The sequence below is a fragment of the Taeniopygia guttata genome, chromosome 3 (assembly GCF_048771995.1).
Source record: "Taeniopygia guttata chromosome 3, bTaeGut7.mat, whole genome shotgun sequence".
Lineage (NCBI taxonomy): Eukaryota > Metazoa > Chordata > Aves > Passeriformes > Estrildidae > Taeniopygia > Taeniopygia guttata.
In genome coordinates, this window is record NC_133027.1 from 22472238 (window position 1) to 22489419 (window position 17182).

Here is a 17182-nt window from a genome sequence, read left to right on the forward strand (position 1 = left end):
GTGAGCAAGTGAAGACACAAATATGAGGAGGGTGGTGATGTGGGTGCTGTCAGGGACTTTGCTTGCATAACACAGCGTGCAGGAAGTTGGTAGTTCATCATCTAAAAACCTCATCTGCTTTGTTAATGGCTTTAACACTCATACAGGATTTCTGGGGATGATGTATATCAGAGGTATGGATGTGCCTCTGGTGTATAATAGGTGCTTGGATGTGTCAAGTTTTGTGCAAGATGAAGTTTTAGTATAGAAGGCGGCCCTCATCACCAGCCTTCTAGCAAAAGTTAGGTGTTCTGGGACAAGGAAGTTTGCAAAGGAAAAGGAAATACTTTACATAACATCAGTATGAACTGTTAAATGAATTAGTGTTTGTGGTATTTCCAAGATTCATGATCTTTTTGCCAACTCTGTTTATTTGTTGCTGAAATAGATAGCTTGCATATAAAACGGCACATAAAGATTTGCTTTTCTGTTTGTACTGAGAAAAGTAGTTCCAGTAGACCCATGAAAGGAGAATGTTGTTTGTCACTTTGATAAGTTCTCTTCCACTGAGCATCTGTAAAGCAATGGTGTGTTTTACATACCAGTGTATCTATAGGAACAGGATTTAGGACCAAGTATAGGGGAAGAATTTCTCAACTGCAGTGATTGAATCTTGGGCCTTATTAATAGTGTCTGGTTTAGCTTCATTATATTAATTATCAAGGTCTTCAGTGTGCAGGAAACTATTTTACTTTAGGTATAGCATTGTCTTTCACAGTCTCCATTCTTGTCCTTTCTAATGGTGGGCATTATAAATTAAGCAGTGGAATGCTGTCTACCTATTATTACTTCAGGAAAAAAAATAAACATAACTTTTCTAGGATAATCAAAGTCAAATTTAAAGAATTGAATAGTTCTGTCTACACTTAAATGGTTTTAAATATATTACTGTTGCATCATCATAGCTTAACATTAATAGGTTAACAATCTCACGATATCTGTCTGGTTTATTATGAACTGATCAAGAATTCATCTAGTATCACAATACTTTGCTTTCCCAAAGACTGTACATGCTTCTCAGGTTTAAATATAGTTTAAATGTTGTGTAAGAGCCTGGTTTTCTATTATTTGTTCCAAGTGTGTAATCCTATACAAGTACCAGTTTGATATGCCTTTCTCAGACACATCAACTTTTAAAGTTACCTCCCACATATGTAACTTCTTCTCCCATCCCAGGTGATTTTTATGCTTTATATGAGGATTGAAACTTTCCCAAATCTCTTCCTTTCATAACATTTGACGTTTAAGTGTGCTGCCTGGATGCACACAGATGGTTCAGTGGGAGGAAAGAAATACAAATGTGCTCAGCCTGGAAGGCCAGATTGCAAATGGCAAGTCAAATTTGGGATATACCAACCTTTCGGAGTGGTCTTCAGATCTGGCATGTTCTTCAAGCGTATCATTAATTTTGTGTTACCCCTCAGTAACACTGGAACGGTAGTCAGGAAAAGAACCTTTCTCAGATTCAGTTGTGGGGTTTTTGTGGGTTTTTTTGCATTTGAGCATTCATGGTCTTCCATTCTGTGCAGCACTACCCTGACTTCAGGGCTATGTGTCTCTCAGAAGCAAAGTAATCTTTATAAGGACCTGTCGGAATCTGCAGGGATTGATGATTCTGAGATTGTAGAAAGTGTCTGTCTTTCTGCCCCGCTGCCAAAGAAGAAGCCATAATTCATCTGTGCTGTTTTCAAGGTTGTTTATTCTTGCTTATCTCTAACATGTTCTGCTGCCCTGCCGCAGGTCTGTCCTGCAGGGCAGCGTGTGGGGCTCTGCCCCCAGTGGGATGTTACAAACATTATATACCAGAAACTACCTGTGCTATATTTACAATAATGTGCCAATATCTATCATCTACGTTAAATAGCATGTCCCCAGCCTAAACCAATAGAAAAATGCCAACACTACAGTGAAACATGGAGGACATGAAGAAGGAGGAAAAGGACAAGACACACCCAATTTCCTCCATCTTGTCCCCTCTGAACCCCTAATCTAGAAACCTAAAATTTTACTTTTGCACCCGTGTCACACTTAATTATTACTCATATCAAACACTCAGAGCTTGTAATTCATCCTGTAAGATTGAAAACTCCTCTCCATGGACAGAGAGATAACAGACAGTGTCTCTCGGGGCTCTGTACAGGGGGGTTCCTGACCCCTGCCAGGGTCCCAGACCTGCCAGGGCAGCCAGAGGGAAGCCCTAGATTCCCACAAGGACCTAGAATTTTCAGTATGCATAGGTTTTCACTTCATTTCAATATAGCTTTTCCTAAAGCAATTTATATTGATGTATTGTCGTTCTGAACTATGTGGAGAAAAGGTCATTACTATGATTCTACTCAAGGCAGATGTTGTCTATATTAGTTACTTTACAGTAAAAGAGACACCCATCAGTCTGTCTATTATAAACAGTATTTCATTTCAACATGATGGACAATAAAGAAATGTTTGCAAAAATAGTTGCAATATTGAAAGTATATTGACTGAGGCTTTTATTTTATTTATGTGACATTTGGATTTATATAAGAGTATTAGTTGAAGAAAATACTTCTAATTGGGAATAAACAGGAGTTTAGTATGGGATGGGACCAGCTGAGCCATTATGTTTGCTTGCCCAGCAATAGATGTTCAAATTATGGGTGATTGCACCTTCTCTGTCTTTAGCAGCATAAATCTGTGATAAAATAGTAATTCACAAATGGGAATCAGAACATACAGCAAAAGCTTGTAGAATATGTTTACAGGTAACAAATCACCATAGAAAATAAATATGTACCTTTGTAATCCTTAGAAAGGATTATGATAACCAATATGAAGTTCAGGATCAGTTCAGGATTATGATAACCAATATGAAGTGGCCATGGAAATTAAACATTTAGGGAAACAGGATGGATGACAATCCCAAGGGAGCAGCTGCTGTGCCAGTACCTATTCTCCCTGCTGCTGGGCAGGGAGAGAGCTGTGGCTGATGCCCATCAATGCAGCCCTCTGCCAGAGGTGGGAACCCTCCTCTCTGCTCAGGCACTAGCACACAGACACTTCTCTAGCATCTGTATATTTATTCACAACCTTCCCAATTCTACTTTTGTCTGAACCAAGTTAAACTGACTTTAACCACACGGAGGGAATTTCCTGCAGGCTTTGAAAATGCCTGGGTATAAATCATCTAGAATTGCTTCTGTTTCGGTTATAAAAATTGCATCATACCAGGCAAAATTGATGAATTTGAAGCTGTGGTGCTGAGAGTAATAACTGGGAAACAAGCAGGTAAAATAAATGTTTGGTATTATACTCAAATGTATCTTGGCCTAAGAAGAATCATTATAAAAAGCAAATCTTTGCCGCAATTTTACATAGCAGCAAAATCAATTTAAACTTTAACCTCCTTTCTTCCCTCTAAACCAAGTTGTGGTTATGTTTTCTTTTTTAGCCTTGCGTGTATTTCATTTTAATGCTGAGCAAGGAATTGGGTATCTTGCAAGAATTACTGGTTGTTGGCAGTAAACTTGCCTGTTTCAAGGAGGCACAAATTCCTCTGGTAAAATCTTAGCAACAAAGGAGTTGGTGAAAAAGATTCTTGCTAGATTACATGTGGCCAAGATTTCACCCTTGATCTGTAGGTGGAATGTGAAAAAGTTGCCTTTGAAGCCACATATGTGGTTATTGGTTACAGCATGCTGCCTTCTCTCCTGCCCAGGCACACTCTGTAGCACGTAGGATGTGTAGAGCTGGGAGATCCTTCTCTAAAACCATGAAGGGCTTTTTTCCCATAGGAAAAACAAGTTATTTTAGAGCTTGATAATTAACAAGAGTGGCTTGGAAAGAGAAGGAAATGTCTTTATCATTTGTGAAACATTTCACAGTACAAAAGAAACCAACCACGTATCTGCTTTGGAGTGAAGCCAAGAATTTTTCAGTGCACTCCCTGTGGATAAAAGGAGTGAACACCCACCCCAAAATAGCCAGCAGTTGAATGGTCAGGGAACATGTGTGGGCTGAAGCAGCCAGTCTGTGGCTGTGAACTGAGAAACATCTGATGAACAGAGTAGTGTTCTCCCCCACCTCCTCCACTCAAGAAAAACCCTGCATCAGACGATTTTCAGGATCAGCTGGTAGTCAGTGTTTGGTTAACCACTGAGAAGCCAGATGTATTTTAAAGGATATAGTGAGTAATGCTTACAGGACCCGGTTCAGAGATAAAGTTTCTATAACTTTCAACACTAATCCAAATGATCACTTTTTGGAGAACTTGCTTCTGATTAATCTACATCATTGTTGATTTCTGAAGCCTTATTTTTCTGTGTCAGTTTGTGCCCACTAGGGCCCTCAGTGAAAGGCTGATATTAGTGGTGCCTATAGTCCTTGAGTATTAAAATGTCTTCTTAACTTGGCCATTTCTCTTTTCCAGAACATCAGAGAATGGAAGCAGGCTCTCATTAATTATTTACTGTTTTGATTTTGTGCTTCCTTTCCTGTACTAAGAATGTGATCTTTTAATGAATGAGCTTAAAATTACTTTTATTTGGTTTTTCTATGTGACAGTCTTTCAGATGCCAGGTTAGTTTATTTGCTTTGACATTCATATTGCATCCTTTTTATCTTGACTTATTAATAGCTTATAAAATATACATGATGCAGACAAAAGAGACTCAGATGACAATTACTGAATGAAATTCAAGATTTATGCCTTATTTCCAAGGCTGGAACAAAGATATTTGTTAGATTATTTGAAGCTTCAAGAAGAGGATTATCAGGTATGGTGGATATATATGTACTGCCCAGGGCAAGCCAATCTGTGTAGGCAGCTAAAGCTTTCTTTATGGCCTTAGTTGAAGACTGTGGCATAAAGTCCTGCAGCATCTAGGACTTGCCTGGATGCTGCTTGTTATATGTTGCATTACTATCTGTTCTCCAAACAATAATAAACAAAATGTCTGCTAACTGTCTTATCAAGCTACAAAGCATGATCCTGGCTTTTATAATTTAAGAATAATGTAATTTGCTTGGGTGAAAATATCTGTCCTGTACAAGTGAAGCCTCACAGACTCAGCTTTTCACAGCCTGGTTGTTCTAAGTTTCCTCTTGGTTCAAACCGCAAAGCTAAATTTCAAAAAGACTTGAAGTCATTTTTTCACAGCAGCTGTTTGGTTTGTTTAGGAGTGGAATTTGTAAATGACAGATGACTGGACTTCTGCCAAAAATTCAACTAATCAAACAATTATTTCTGTTCAGTGTAAATTATTTTTGGCATAATTTGTATTTTCATTAGAGAAATTTGGAGCAAGAATGGTGTAATTTGTGTTGTTTACAGTGCCAGACACACTGTCATGGCTTTTAGCTAGATTTCACCAAATTGCCTCTTGATACTTATCTGCACCTTTCTCTGCAAGTAACCCCATAAAAATCAACAATTTGATGCATCTAGGAACTAGTGATTCTAGTACTTAACAAATTACAATTATTGTGGATGTTAGCAAGAAAAAAGGTGTAAGCTATCAGAAGATAGATACAAGGAGAGAAGAGATATTTTTCAAATATTTTGGTTGAAGAAAGTGAAAATGCAGCTTAATGAAAGTATGGAGTCTGCAGTTCAAGAAAAGTGTTTAATTTTCTTTTTCTTTGAAACAACTGCAAACATACTCAACTGACCATAATTTCCAATTTTTTTTTCTTAGATCTACTTTGGAGTTGTTTCTTTTCATAGTGTACAATAAATGTAATTATCTATTCTTATGGACTAATTTGGTTTTCAGGGTAAGAAAGGCTAGATTGTTCTTTTAATTAGCATTCAGAGCAGGCAAAGAAGAGGATGATAATCACATCTTTTATCTGGATGGGTAAACAGTAGTAAAGGGCAGTCATTCCCTGTCTGGTGCTCAAGTGCAATGCACAGAAATAATTTCATTGATCCAATTAATCAGAAGATTTAAGGGCCAGATAATAATTTGGAATTTTATGGGAATGTGTATTATTTTAGATTTATGTTGCATTTTCCTGCAGTGAAATGGAGAACTCAGAAATAAAGTAGCCATTAATATTGTCTTTGCGCTTTAAAATGTTATGCCTTTCAGGATTTAAAGTGGACTTCCAGCTTAATATAATGAATTGCATTAAAGAAAAACATTGTGATGGCCTCTATCTGTATGATGCCTCCAAACAGGAAAATGTCTTTAGAAAATAGTTATTTTTATGCCTAACTAAAAAAATACTAAAGTTTTAAGTAGCACTGTTTCATGCATGCTTATTTTTCGTATTTATTCTGACTTGGGCTATTTGGACAGCTTTGTGTTTGGTTTGAGTTTTGTGCCCTGTCCCTGCAGCAGGCTGGGGGGAGCAGAGGCACCAGCGGTGTGTGGGGCAGCTGAGCTGTGCCCAGCCCCCTGAGCCCTGCAGCCAGGGCAGGGGGCACAGCTCGTGCCCGTGCTCCTCAGCTGCCTGCAGAGCCAGTAGCCAGCACTGAATTCAGATCCTGTTCTTGCCAACACACCAGTGAAATCCTTCTGATCCAGGGGCGTTTGCTGCCCACAGACTGGCTTCCAAAGCTGTGCTAGGGATGAAGGATCCCTAGTTTGGCTACTACACTGTGTGAGCTATAGAATCTGCAGGAGTTTCCTGGCAAGATAATCCAGTCCTGTTCCTGTCATTCAGCCAAAGGAAAACATGCTGACTCTGTATGAGTCAGGATGGGTTTTTTTATGGGACAGTGAGTGTTATTTCCAAAGGAATTACATAACCATTCCACTCCTAGCATCATGGTAGTCAGTATATTAGCAGGGGTTTGCAAGCTTTGTGCATTTAAATGGACACCTTATCCTAGGAATCAGTGTGTTTTCCTGAGTCACTGTTCCCTTATTAGCCTTTGTACTTGTTGATTATTAGCATAAAATATTTCTGCCACTATTCATATTTGCTGCTGATTTTAGAACAGATCCTTTTTTTGATTTAAGTATGATTGTGGTAAAATTTCAAGTGGTTCAGTGAAATTGGAGGCTTGTGTTGGAGTTAGGATATAGATATATGATCCAGAACTGTATCACAAGCAATAAAACAAATTTTGAATTTTAAACCATCATAGCAAAAGCTACAGATAAATGTTTTTGCTTCTCATGTAACCAAAAACAACCTCCAGGAAAGATGTTTGCATTAATTACAGCAAGTGTTACAGCAAGTCTGATGTTTGGTGCTAAACAAAACTTCCCTGGGAGCAAGAGATTTTGGGACCAGTGAAGCTTTGATATTTGTTACAATGCTAGTGTGGGATATTAAAACTGCAGATAGTGCTCTCCATAATAACTAGATGAACAACTTGAATCTTGTTTGTAGCAATAAGATGTAAAAAAAATGCAGTAAGATGGTGTAAAAGTAAATGCAAATGGTAATGCCTGTACATGCAAAGAAAAGCACTCTGATTTTAAGATGTAATATATGTTTATATTGTCTTTGTGATACTTTCCTCATTCAACTGAAAAGTGCATATTTTTGTTATGTAAAACCTTATGGTTTTATTCATTTCAGACAAGCTCTATATGGGACCAGGGCAACTGTACCATGATCTTCAGAACCTTTTACATGACTTGAATGTACTCGGTCAAATTAGCCAATTAATAAGCAGCCTTAAAGGAAACTATCAGGTAATAAACAAAGTTGGATTTATTTTTGCAAGTTTGTTCTTGTAAAGTTGTATAATTACCTCTCCCTAGGGTTTGTGCAAGGTATTCTTTAGTTCTCTCTGCAAAAAGTAGAATAATTTTTACCTCTAGTATTACCTCTAGTTAACAGCATTTACTGTTAAGTGTTATAAATAGATTACAGCTGTCCTTTTAATCTTGCTTTTCTTTATTGTTTTTAAGTGTAGGTGGATACTACACTTGTCTTCGTTTGTTCAGTAGCTGATAAGCTTATATGCAAACAGAATTAAATTTTGATGTTAAGAAATTGTATTCTTGCAGGTAGACACAGTAGTAGGAGGATGGTTGCTTGGAGGAAGCTCTTGATCCCCATCCAAGTTCATAATCCTGGCTTTTGGGGGGGGAACTGTACTTAAAACTGAGTATAAATCACAAAAATATAAAAGGATTTTCAGAAGAATTTTGAAACTATTTTGCTTTAGCTTTGTTCACATCCCTTTGATTTAGTTTATATTCTGGCAAAGAAATATAGTACTTAATGCCAAATGAAGTCTTGAGACTTCAAACAATTACTTTTTTGCCTGGTTTTTTTATACATTTTATATGTGGTTACATGTAGTTTTTAACTCCTACCTGACACCACAGGTTGTAAATATGTGTATATATATATGAATATATGAAAGCTGAGTTTTTCTTGACATATTTTGGCTTCAGAGTGAAGGCGTTAAATAAAACATAGCATTTTGTGAATATATGTACTCTGAATGAAGTTTATGGAAAGAGAGCTTTTGAGAAAAGCTTCACAAGTATTAGAAGGTGAATTTAATCTGCATTATTGGGAATATGTATAGCACAGATATACCATAAGACATTCACCCCTAAAAAAACCTTTCTCACCATATAAAAAACCTTTCTGCCTGCACTGACAGTCAGAGCCAACTGTTCTTTGAAAACTTAAAATTCATTGTTTCAGGGTAGATGTGTATAAGATCATTACAAGAATTTAGTTGAGGAATGAGGTTAGCTTCTTGATATTTGAAAATTACTTAAGTTGTCATAGAATTCTGATGGTGGAAAGTGTGTGTACTTCTGTGTACTTGTTAGTCCTGCTGTTTTGTACATTCAGGTGAGGTTTTGCTCCCTGCAACAGAACACTCACCTTGCAGTTATTGTTTCAGCAGCTTGAACAGATTTAGTCAACACATCTTTCATGATGGCTCCGTAAACATTTTGACTCAAAGATTTGAACAAAAGTATATTTTCCACATGATTTGTAAATGTTTTCAAAATATTTTAGCAGCAGAATTTGTGATGCTGGAATAAAGTCAAAGGCTTGTGCATGGACCTGATAAGAAATTTACTTTTTAATTTTAATTTGACAAACACTTGGGAATGTCATTTATGCATCATCAAACTGAGCAATGTGAGTTTAAATGTTCAGATGAAATACATTATAAAATATTTTAGAGATATTTCTGAACTGTGTTTATCATTATGGCTAAATTATCCATGATGGAAATGTGGTCTAACTGAAGGCCATATGTAGTTGTTTGTTATATTCAGGAATCACTTTATTATCCTGTATGCAACAGGCTGGTAGGCTCATGTTGAATGTTAGTTTTTTTAATTTTTCAGAACTTAAATCAATCTGTAGCCCATGACTGGACCTCAGGTTTACAAAAACTGATTTTGAAAAAAGAAGATGAAATCAGAGCAGCAGATCGCTGTAGAATTCAGCTGCAACTCCCAGGAAAACAGGACAAGTCAGTAGAAATCTTGATTACAAAACTTTCTAAATTGGTTTATGTGTTAGGTATAGATGTACGAGTGAGGATTTGGGAATCTGTAGCTCTTCCCTCCCTTCTGTCTCCATAGTAAGCCCCTGAGTTTTGCTCCTACGTTGTAATGCTGGCAGCTTTAATGTTCCAGAGCAGCACTGTAGCTTTTCTCCTGTTCCTGAGCCCCGCATTCTGGATGCAAGAAGCAAGAGAGGAGCTGTGGCAGTGACAGCTAATAGAGAACAGTCACTGTTGTATTTCTTCACCAGCTCCTCTCATAATATTTCATGTAAAGTATAGGAAGATAGACATATGGTGTATCATAGCCTGCACACTTAAATCAGAGCTATGTCTTTGTCTAAGTATTAGAAAATAATGACATTTCATCTTGCTCAACATTCTTAGCCATGGCTGTATTCATACCCAATGCATTTATAGTGGCTTTGTTTTTTTTTTTTTCCTGTACTGCAGGTCTGGGCGGCCAACTTTCTTTACAGCTGTGTTCAATACATTTACCCCTGCCATCAAACAGTCTTGGATCAACAATTTACAAATGGCTAAACTGGCCCTTGGTAATTCCTAGTTACTCAAATTTCCTAACAAGTCAAAATAGCTCTCAATGTACAGTGTAATATATTTATTTTTATTTTTTGGAGAATGATTTTCCCTTTTTTGTTGAAAATTGTCTGTAGATGTTTAAAATTGCAATACAGTAAATAGTAGTGATTGCGAATCACTACAGATAATAGCATTATAGATAAAACATGGCACTCATTATGAAGGAATATATTTTCGACAGTATTTTAATGAAGTCTGGTATTCATTACTAATTGTTGCATCTAAATCAACACAAATAGTCTCTAAGTCAGAGCAATAAAAATATGCTGTCCTGTGATGTTACTAGTTTCCTGTGTTTGCACAAGGGAATAGGTTTCCAAAGATACTTGGACTTTTTAATGCCTAAGTTGAGAAATACTAACTTGCTTGAAAGAAAGTGTCACCAGCACGTGGTCAAAATAGAGTGCTTTTGTGATGCCTCAGAGAAGACAAGCAAAGTAACAAAAAAGAAGAGAGAATGGATGTTTCCATCATTCCATGATGAGGATACTTATAACTATGATAACTGGCAGTTGGTAGTGATGTTGCTTAAACAGGCAGAGAAATGCTGTTGAACAAACAGATTTCCTAGAGCCTTGAGGAGAGGTTTGATGTGTCTTTCCTCTTTCAATATTCAATGTACAAGATCATTAAGAGACTGCCTTTAACATTTTGCTAATGTAAGATGTTCTTTTTTTGCATTATCAGTATGTATGTAATCTACTAAATTAAATTTTTACTCATAGTTTTATGTTGTCATTTATGCATCTGTGGCATAAGAACAGCCTGATCTTTATTGACTCATCCTGACAGAATTCTGTTCTGTTCCTGTGGAAAGGTGGAAGTGATTATTCAGTGAGAGGTTTGTGGAGTGTTTATTGTTTGTTCTTTCCATTACAGCAGAGGATAATCTGTTAGGTTGGTTCTGCATAGAAGATGATGGGAATCAAATCAAAAAGGAAAAACATCCTCTCCTTGTTAGACACATGCCAGTGATGATGGCCAAACAACAGGAGTTTAAGGTGAATGGAATTTTGATATAAGATTACAATTAGGTTTTCTTGTGTGATATAATTTCTAAAGAATACCATATTGTAAATACATCTATTAGTTCACATCTGCTAGTTCTCTTGAGCAGCTACCTTGGTTTAAGACCCTTAGCAATTAAAGGTCCAGAAGAGTCACAGGAATGCAAAATGCAATTATTGGCCTCAGCCCTGGGCTAACTTTGCCAGTTTTGCAGCTCCTAAAGTAATGCGGGTGTGAGCCCAGATGTCATTCCTGGTTCTCCCAAATCCTTGCTATCACTAGAAAATATGACTTAAGTATTACTGCAGCTCAGCTGCAGTTTGGCTATCAGGTCCCAGCTCAGGGTGGAAAGAGAACCTCTGCTTGGCTAATCCTGTTTGTTGGCTCTGTGTGTGCTACTCAGGCTGCCCGGTGGTGTAGGGAGCCATCAGAGCAGGTTTACATCCCAGGCTTCTGTCAAGACTGAGAGCTAAACTAGCAGGGTTAACTATGGAGAAAACATCACTTTTGACTAAGATGCAAAGTGACTCAAGGTAAAACAAGGAGCCTGGGAAATATCCAACATGCAGACTGTCTCATTTTTCACTAGTGATTTATTTCATTGTCGCAGCTACTGAAAATCAGTACAAGTAAATAGCTTCAGCATCTGTTAAATGAGACATGTTAAGACAGGCATAGAAGCTCTTTTTTCTTTCTCTTTTTTTCATCTATTGATTTCAAATGTTTATCTGTATATAGTGGATTGCTTTGCTGAATAGATAATGTTTTTTATGCTAAGGCAAATCACTTTGTAATGTCTGCTGACTTCAAAGAGACTGTAAAATTCTTTGCACTTCAGAAAATTAAGTAAACTTGGAATTTAGAACTCTTAACTTTTGCTGACTTGTTTTGTGGTGGGCTTTTGGGTTTTGTTTTGGTTTGGTTTTTTGGGTTTGTTTTGTTTTTATTTTGATCTTTGTTTGATTTGGTTTGGTTTTTTTTTTTTTTTTACTGTTGGGAGGTGATGTTGCTAGGCTCTGGGGAGTTTTTACTAACTGAGTAGTCTTAAGTTAATACTGAGTTTTCGTTAGTACTACAATATAATCACAAGGACGTTGATGTCCAAAATGAGAGCATTAGATTGAATTCTAGAGAATCTTGTGTAAAAATGTAGTATGACACCTCATTAGAAACCTTTCTATTCTCCGCACAGTCATGAATTGCTTTTATATATTTTGAAGAGTTTACGTAAGCATTAGGAAAGTGCCGTGGATATTATGGAAATTAGAAATCCATGACTGATCATAAAAATGTTTTTTTCAGATCCTTGATGCTTGATTCATCTTTGGAGTTGGGATGGACTTTAAATATAGATCTTGAGTCTGGGGTGTTGCTTTCAGTTTTTTTTTTTAAATGGCCTGCGTGATAAAACCATGAGTATTGCTATTAGTATACTGACAGTAACATGATGACATGAGATTGGAAGGGAGTTTAAGTCTGAAAAATGATAGCATTAGCATTCAAAATGACCAAGGCACCTGGAGAAATAATTTGCAGGAGGAAAGAAAAATAAAAAGGATGACAGTCAGCAGGACAGACACATGGTATGCTCAGGGAGAAATTAGGAGTTTCATGAATGCAGATTGCAGAGGTGGTTTAGGTGGTTTGTTAAAGTAATTTTTAATAGACCAGCAAGGTAAGGATTGGTTAAGAATGTCATATTGTTACAAGGAGCAGTAAAGAATGAGATGTGTAGAAACAGGCTTCTGAAGAGGTGACCATGGTGTAGTGCTGCTACTAGCTTTGCTAGAATAGTGTGTTGGGGTGAGAAAACTCTGCACTCTCAAATACACACATGAGGCTGATACATCTGCTGGAGGGATGTCAGTTGAAAAAGTGGCAATAATAAGTTTAAAAACAAAAATTTGAAAAACTAATTGTTTAAAAAAATTATATGTAATAAGTAATAATATTAATTTATCCTAATGAAGAGGTGTCTCAGGCAGGGTCATGACACATATCAGCCTTACATGTAAAAGAACACTACAAAGAAAGAGAAGTAAGTATTTGGTGTCTGAGATGAGAGGTAACAGGCTAATATATATATTATATCAGGGATGGTGTCAGTCTGGGGACATGAAAAAGCTTAATAAAAGTCATGAAGCATTTGAGCAGATCAGCAAAAGAGAATTTGTAGTCTTTGGCCGTGAAGGTCTGTAGGGGTAGATAAGGAACATGTCAGGAACAGTATCTGTGCCGCTGACCCTGCCCAGGGGAAGCTGGGTGAACTAAACTGACTCCTTGCCTTACGAGATTCTTTCATATCCTTAAATGCTTTAGCTAATTACAAACTAAAATAGACAGAAATAGGCATATTTTTTAAAGTGCTAATGGCTCTTTTTTCCTCTCTTTGAAGATTGAATGTGCTGCTTATAATCCTGAGCCATACCTTGCTGGAGAAACAGAGTCAGATCCCTGTGCTGTGGAACATGGTTTTCTTTGGGTAAGTGTAATCTTTACCCAAAGTAAAATCTGAAAGTTGTCTCCTGTTTCTTTCCACTTCTTTTTGTGACTTGACAATGTGTAGGTATGAAAGAAATGTTGGGTTGTTTTTTTCTCTTTGTTTATTTGTTTAAAAATAAAATATTAGCTAGTAATTTGTCCGTGTGATCTTGCTGGTCTCTGTAGGGTGTCAGTTAAATGTGTGTAATTTGTGCAGCACAGAATGAATTCCAAAGTGCTGAGCACATTCAGAAGGGAGTTATGTGTTAATTTTTAACAATTGCTGCTAAAAACCCATGTGAGCTTTCACTGTCTGTTTTCATATTTCAAGTATGTTTTAGCCAAAAATAATCTCTTTAAATCTGCTTAGGAAAAAAAACTTACTCTACATATTGCTATGACCCTAGATATGCAGCTATTCCAACAGAAAAATATAAGGTCGATAGAAGCTGTTCTTAAAAAAAAAAAAAAAAAAAAAAGGCCAGCTAATGATTTCAGGAACTTTTCTAGTTACTACAATACTAAATTTGCAGGGAACCCTTGCAAATTAAAAGTTAGAAACAGCTTTTCTGTTTTGGTGTGTTTCAAGTCAACCCATAAAATTTCCTTTTGTCTTTGCCATTTGTAAAAAGTAGTTGCAAAAACATGCACATGAAATCTTTCTGCTGCTACAGAATATTCTTTCTCTTTCCTATTTTATTTCATATAAACAAAAAGAGTTACTATACAAAAACATGTAGTGTGCTTGGGTACATTTTTTTACTTCTCCCTGATCCATAAAATGTGCAAGTTTTTGGATATGTTCATGATACTTAGTTCTGGATCAGAGAGAAATTTAGGTTCCTGTATCAGCAAGTTTACAAGACTCTTTCTTTTGGGACGGAGCATTTCTTTGTAGACCTGTTACTGTGCAAAGGACAGGCCTCAGCTATATTACCTGTTTTAAAAGAACTCGAGACAATTAGAACACTAGTTATTAAAATAGCATGTTGCACAGATGCTTACAGTAATGACATTATGTAATGTATACACATTTGAGTCAGATATCAGAATAGGCCATAATATTATTCCTGCTTTAAAAACACAGTATTTTTTGTGAGTGTAGAAGGCAAGATTGAATGTATAAGGTTTTGATATATCTTGTATTTGTGCTGAATTACTCTTATGTCTTAATGCATGAAAATTCATATTGGCACATATAACTTGAGATGCACTCTTCAGTTAACATTCCAGTCATTCCTTCTTGTACATGTTGATCTTCCTGGAGACAGGCATCAGTCATGGTTTGTTGTGTTTTTTTTTAATTTTCCTTTTTTCATTTCAGATTGGCAGTTGTACAAATCAGATGGGCCAGATTGCAATAGTCTCGTTTCAAAGCTCCAGCCCCAAGGTTATTGAGTGCTTCAATGTGGAATCACGGATTCTCTGCATGGTCTACATACCAGAGGAGGAGAAGCTGAAAGAGCAAAACAAAGCTCCAGACTCTGAAAGTGTTCTTGCAAAAACTTCTAATGTGCCTACTATTTGCCTTGGCATGGAAGAAGGAAGGTGATTCTTGGTTTTGGTGTAATGTGTATGATTTATTGATTAAGTTTGCTATTCTATAGCAAAACTCAGTGAGATATTTCCAAGAAAATGTTTACTTTTTTTAAAAAGTGTCCAAGTGATATCCTAGTGACCTCAAGGTATCATTGCCACTTAAATCAAGGGTAAAAATCACTCTACATTATTTAAAATTACACTGTGTGGTATTTGAAATTAAAGCAGGGCATCTTTTTGATGAAAGATTGTATCTTTCATTGTATCTGAAAAATATAAATCTACTTCTGTAACATTACAAGGTAATCTTCAGTTTTCAGAATGGCAAAGAGGAATCCATCAATCTTCTGCCCTGTCATATTATGCAGGATTTGTAACATGAAAAAAAAAATATTGCTGTTTACTATTGACATGAATCACTTTGCTGTCTTTGAACTGATGGCTTACTGAGCTATCCCTTGATTTGTGTTGAAAAATGAGGCTACATATTCTAAACTTATAGTCAGTTGGCAAACAGATCTTGTTACAGTTAGTGAGGTCATAGGTGTGTGATTTTTGAAGGTGTTTGTAACCAGTATAAATGAAGGAAAACTAAATTTTCCAAGGAAAATGCCATATCTAGAAATCAGTTATTTTAATTCCAGACTTAACAATATTCTTACCATACCCATTGTTACAATCAATAGGAATTGTGGAAATTTTAAGTGTAAGTGATGTCTGATAGTGAGTTTTTCTTTTTTTCTCCCTAGTTCTCCACATAAAATAATTTTTTTAACTAATTAAAGTTTCAGATAGACTCATAATAAGGATTTTGAGCAGAATTTTTATTATGTCTCTTTTTTGATTAAGTGCTTCTGCAGACAAGATAATATGAATGTGTTGTCATATGTCAATATTAAGTAATTGCAAGTTGTCTACGCAGACATTCTGGGGTGTCAAGAATTGAAGGAGAAAATCCTCTTTTCCCCAATATTTTATTTTTAAATTCTCTTTTGCATATTCTAGCAAGAACTATGTAAAGCATAATTCCACAGGTCTGTTTCTTCTTGCTTCTTTCTATAGCATTTCTATTTACAAAAGTTGCCAAGGCTCAAAGAAGATTCGACTTCAACACTTCTTCACTCCTGAAAAGTCAACTGTTATGAGCTTAACATACAGGTCACAGTACTTGTTTGCTGGCCTGGTAAATGGAAACATTTCAATCTACACAAAAGCAGAAGGTAATGCTGAATACTGATAAGATTTGATGGCATCCTGAGGAACTCACATGTCAGTTTATTTTGGTGGAAACAATTTTCCACTAATGTGTTTTCTGAAAATTCTTTGTAAAACTGCTGAACTAGGATTAATACTCTTTCCGGTATGTCTGAAGAGACTTGTTGTCTCTTTTTGAAGGATAGTAGGAACTTTGATACTGTTCCAAATTTCACCATACATGCATATGACAATTGATTTTCCCCCTTAAACCCTGAAGTCTTCAGTGTTGCAAGAATCCAGAAATTTATGTGCTAACAGCATTACAGTATTTTACACAGCACAGTGCTTATTTCTCTCAACTATCAAGTATTGGTGTTTATGAAACACAGAAATCCCCTATTGGTAGAGATTTCTGTATTTCTCATTTAAAATGACAGCCCCATTTTTACTGTACAGCTGGAATCTCTTTCCTATGTGTGCAGTTCATTTATTTTATGGCAGGCCTCCTTTTTCTTTTAGTATCACAGTTGGTTGCTTTGTATCTAGCTAAATAATTGTCTAAAATAATTTGAATAAAGGAGAATTCAATGCAATTTTTCTGAACCAAAACTGTCTTCCAGAGCTGGTTCAGGTGCTTCCAGTACATCTCACTAACTTCCCTGCAGTATTGCATATATATCTAGTGTTTCAGTACAAAATCAGTGAGGCTTTGCTCAAGGTTTGAAACCTTAATGTTTTAAGTAAAGTATTAGCACAGAGACTCCTAACCTTGTGAAGTACAGAGGCTGCAGAGATCTGCCTTGCTTGTGAGCTGCAGTAATGATGGTTGTCATTCTCTAATGAGGTGGGCCCTGTGAACAGTTCAGCTGCATTTGTGTGGCACTGTACATTGGCTAC

The 17182-nt window shown here is 36.5% G+C and overlaps 1 protein-coding gene across 9 annotated transcripts in view; it reads left to right on the forward strand.

Annotated features, from left to right (window-relative positions):
• ARHGEF10 (Rho guanine nucleotide exchange factor 10) overlaps positions 1-17182 on the forward strand; it is a 111370-nt gene that overhangs the window by 68066 nt on the left and 26122 nt on the right. For 8 of the 9 annotated variants that reach the window (XM_072926430.1, XM_072926426.1, XM_072926423.1 and 5 more), the window contains 7 exons: positions 7552-7667; positions 9300-9427; positions 9914-10014; positions 10940-11061; positions 13464-13550; positions 14874-15097; positions 16151-16308. In XM_072926430.1, coding sequence (XP_072782531.1) covers positions 7552-7667; positions 9300-9427; positions 9914-10014; positions 10940-11061; positions 13464-13550; positions 14874-15097; positions 16151-16308 — 936 coding nt within the window. The remainder of the gene's footprint in view (positions 1-7551; positions 7668-9299; positions 9428-9913; positions 10015-10939; positions 11062-13463; positions 13551-14873; positions 15098-16150; positions 16309-17182) is intronic. The other variant, XM_072926425.1, reaches the window with a different exon arrangement.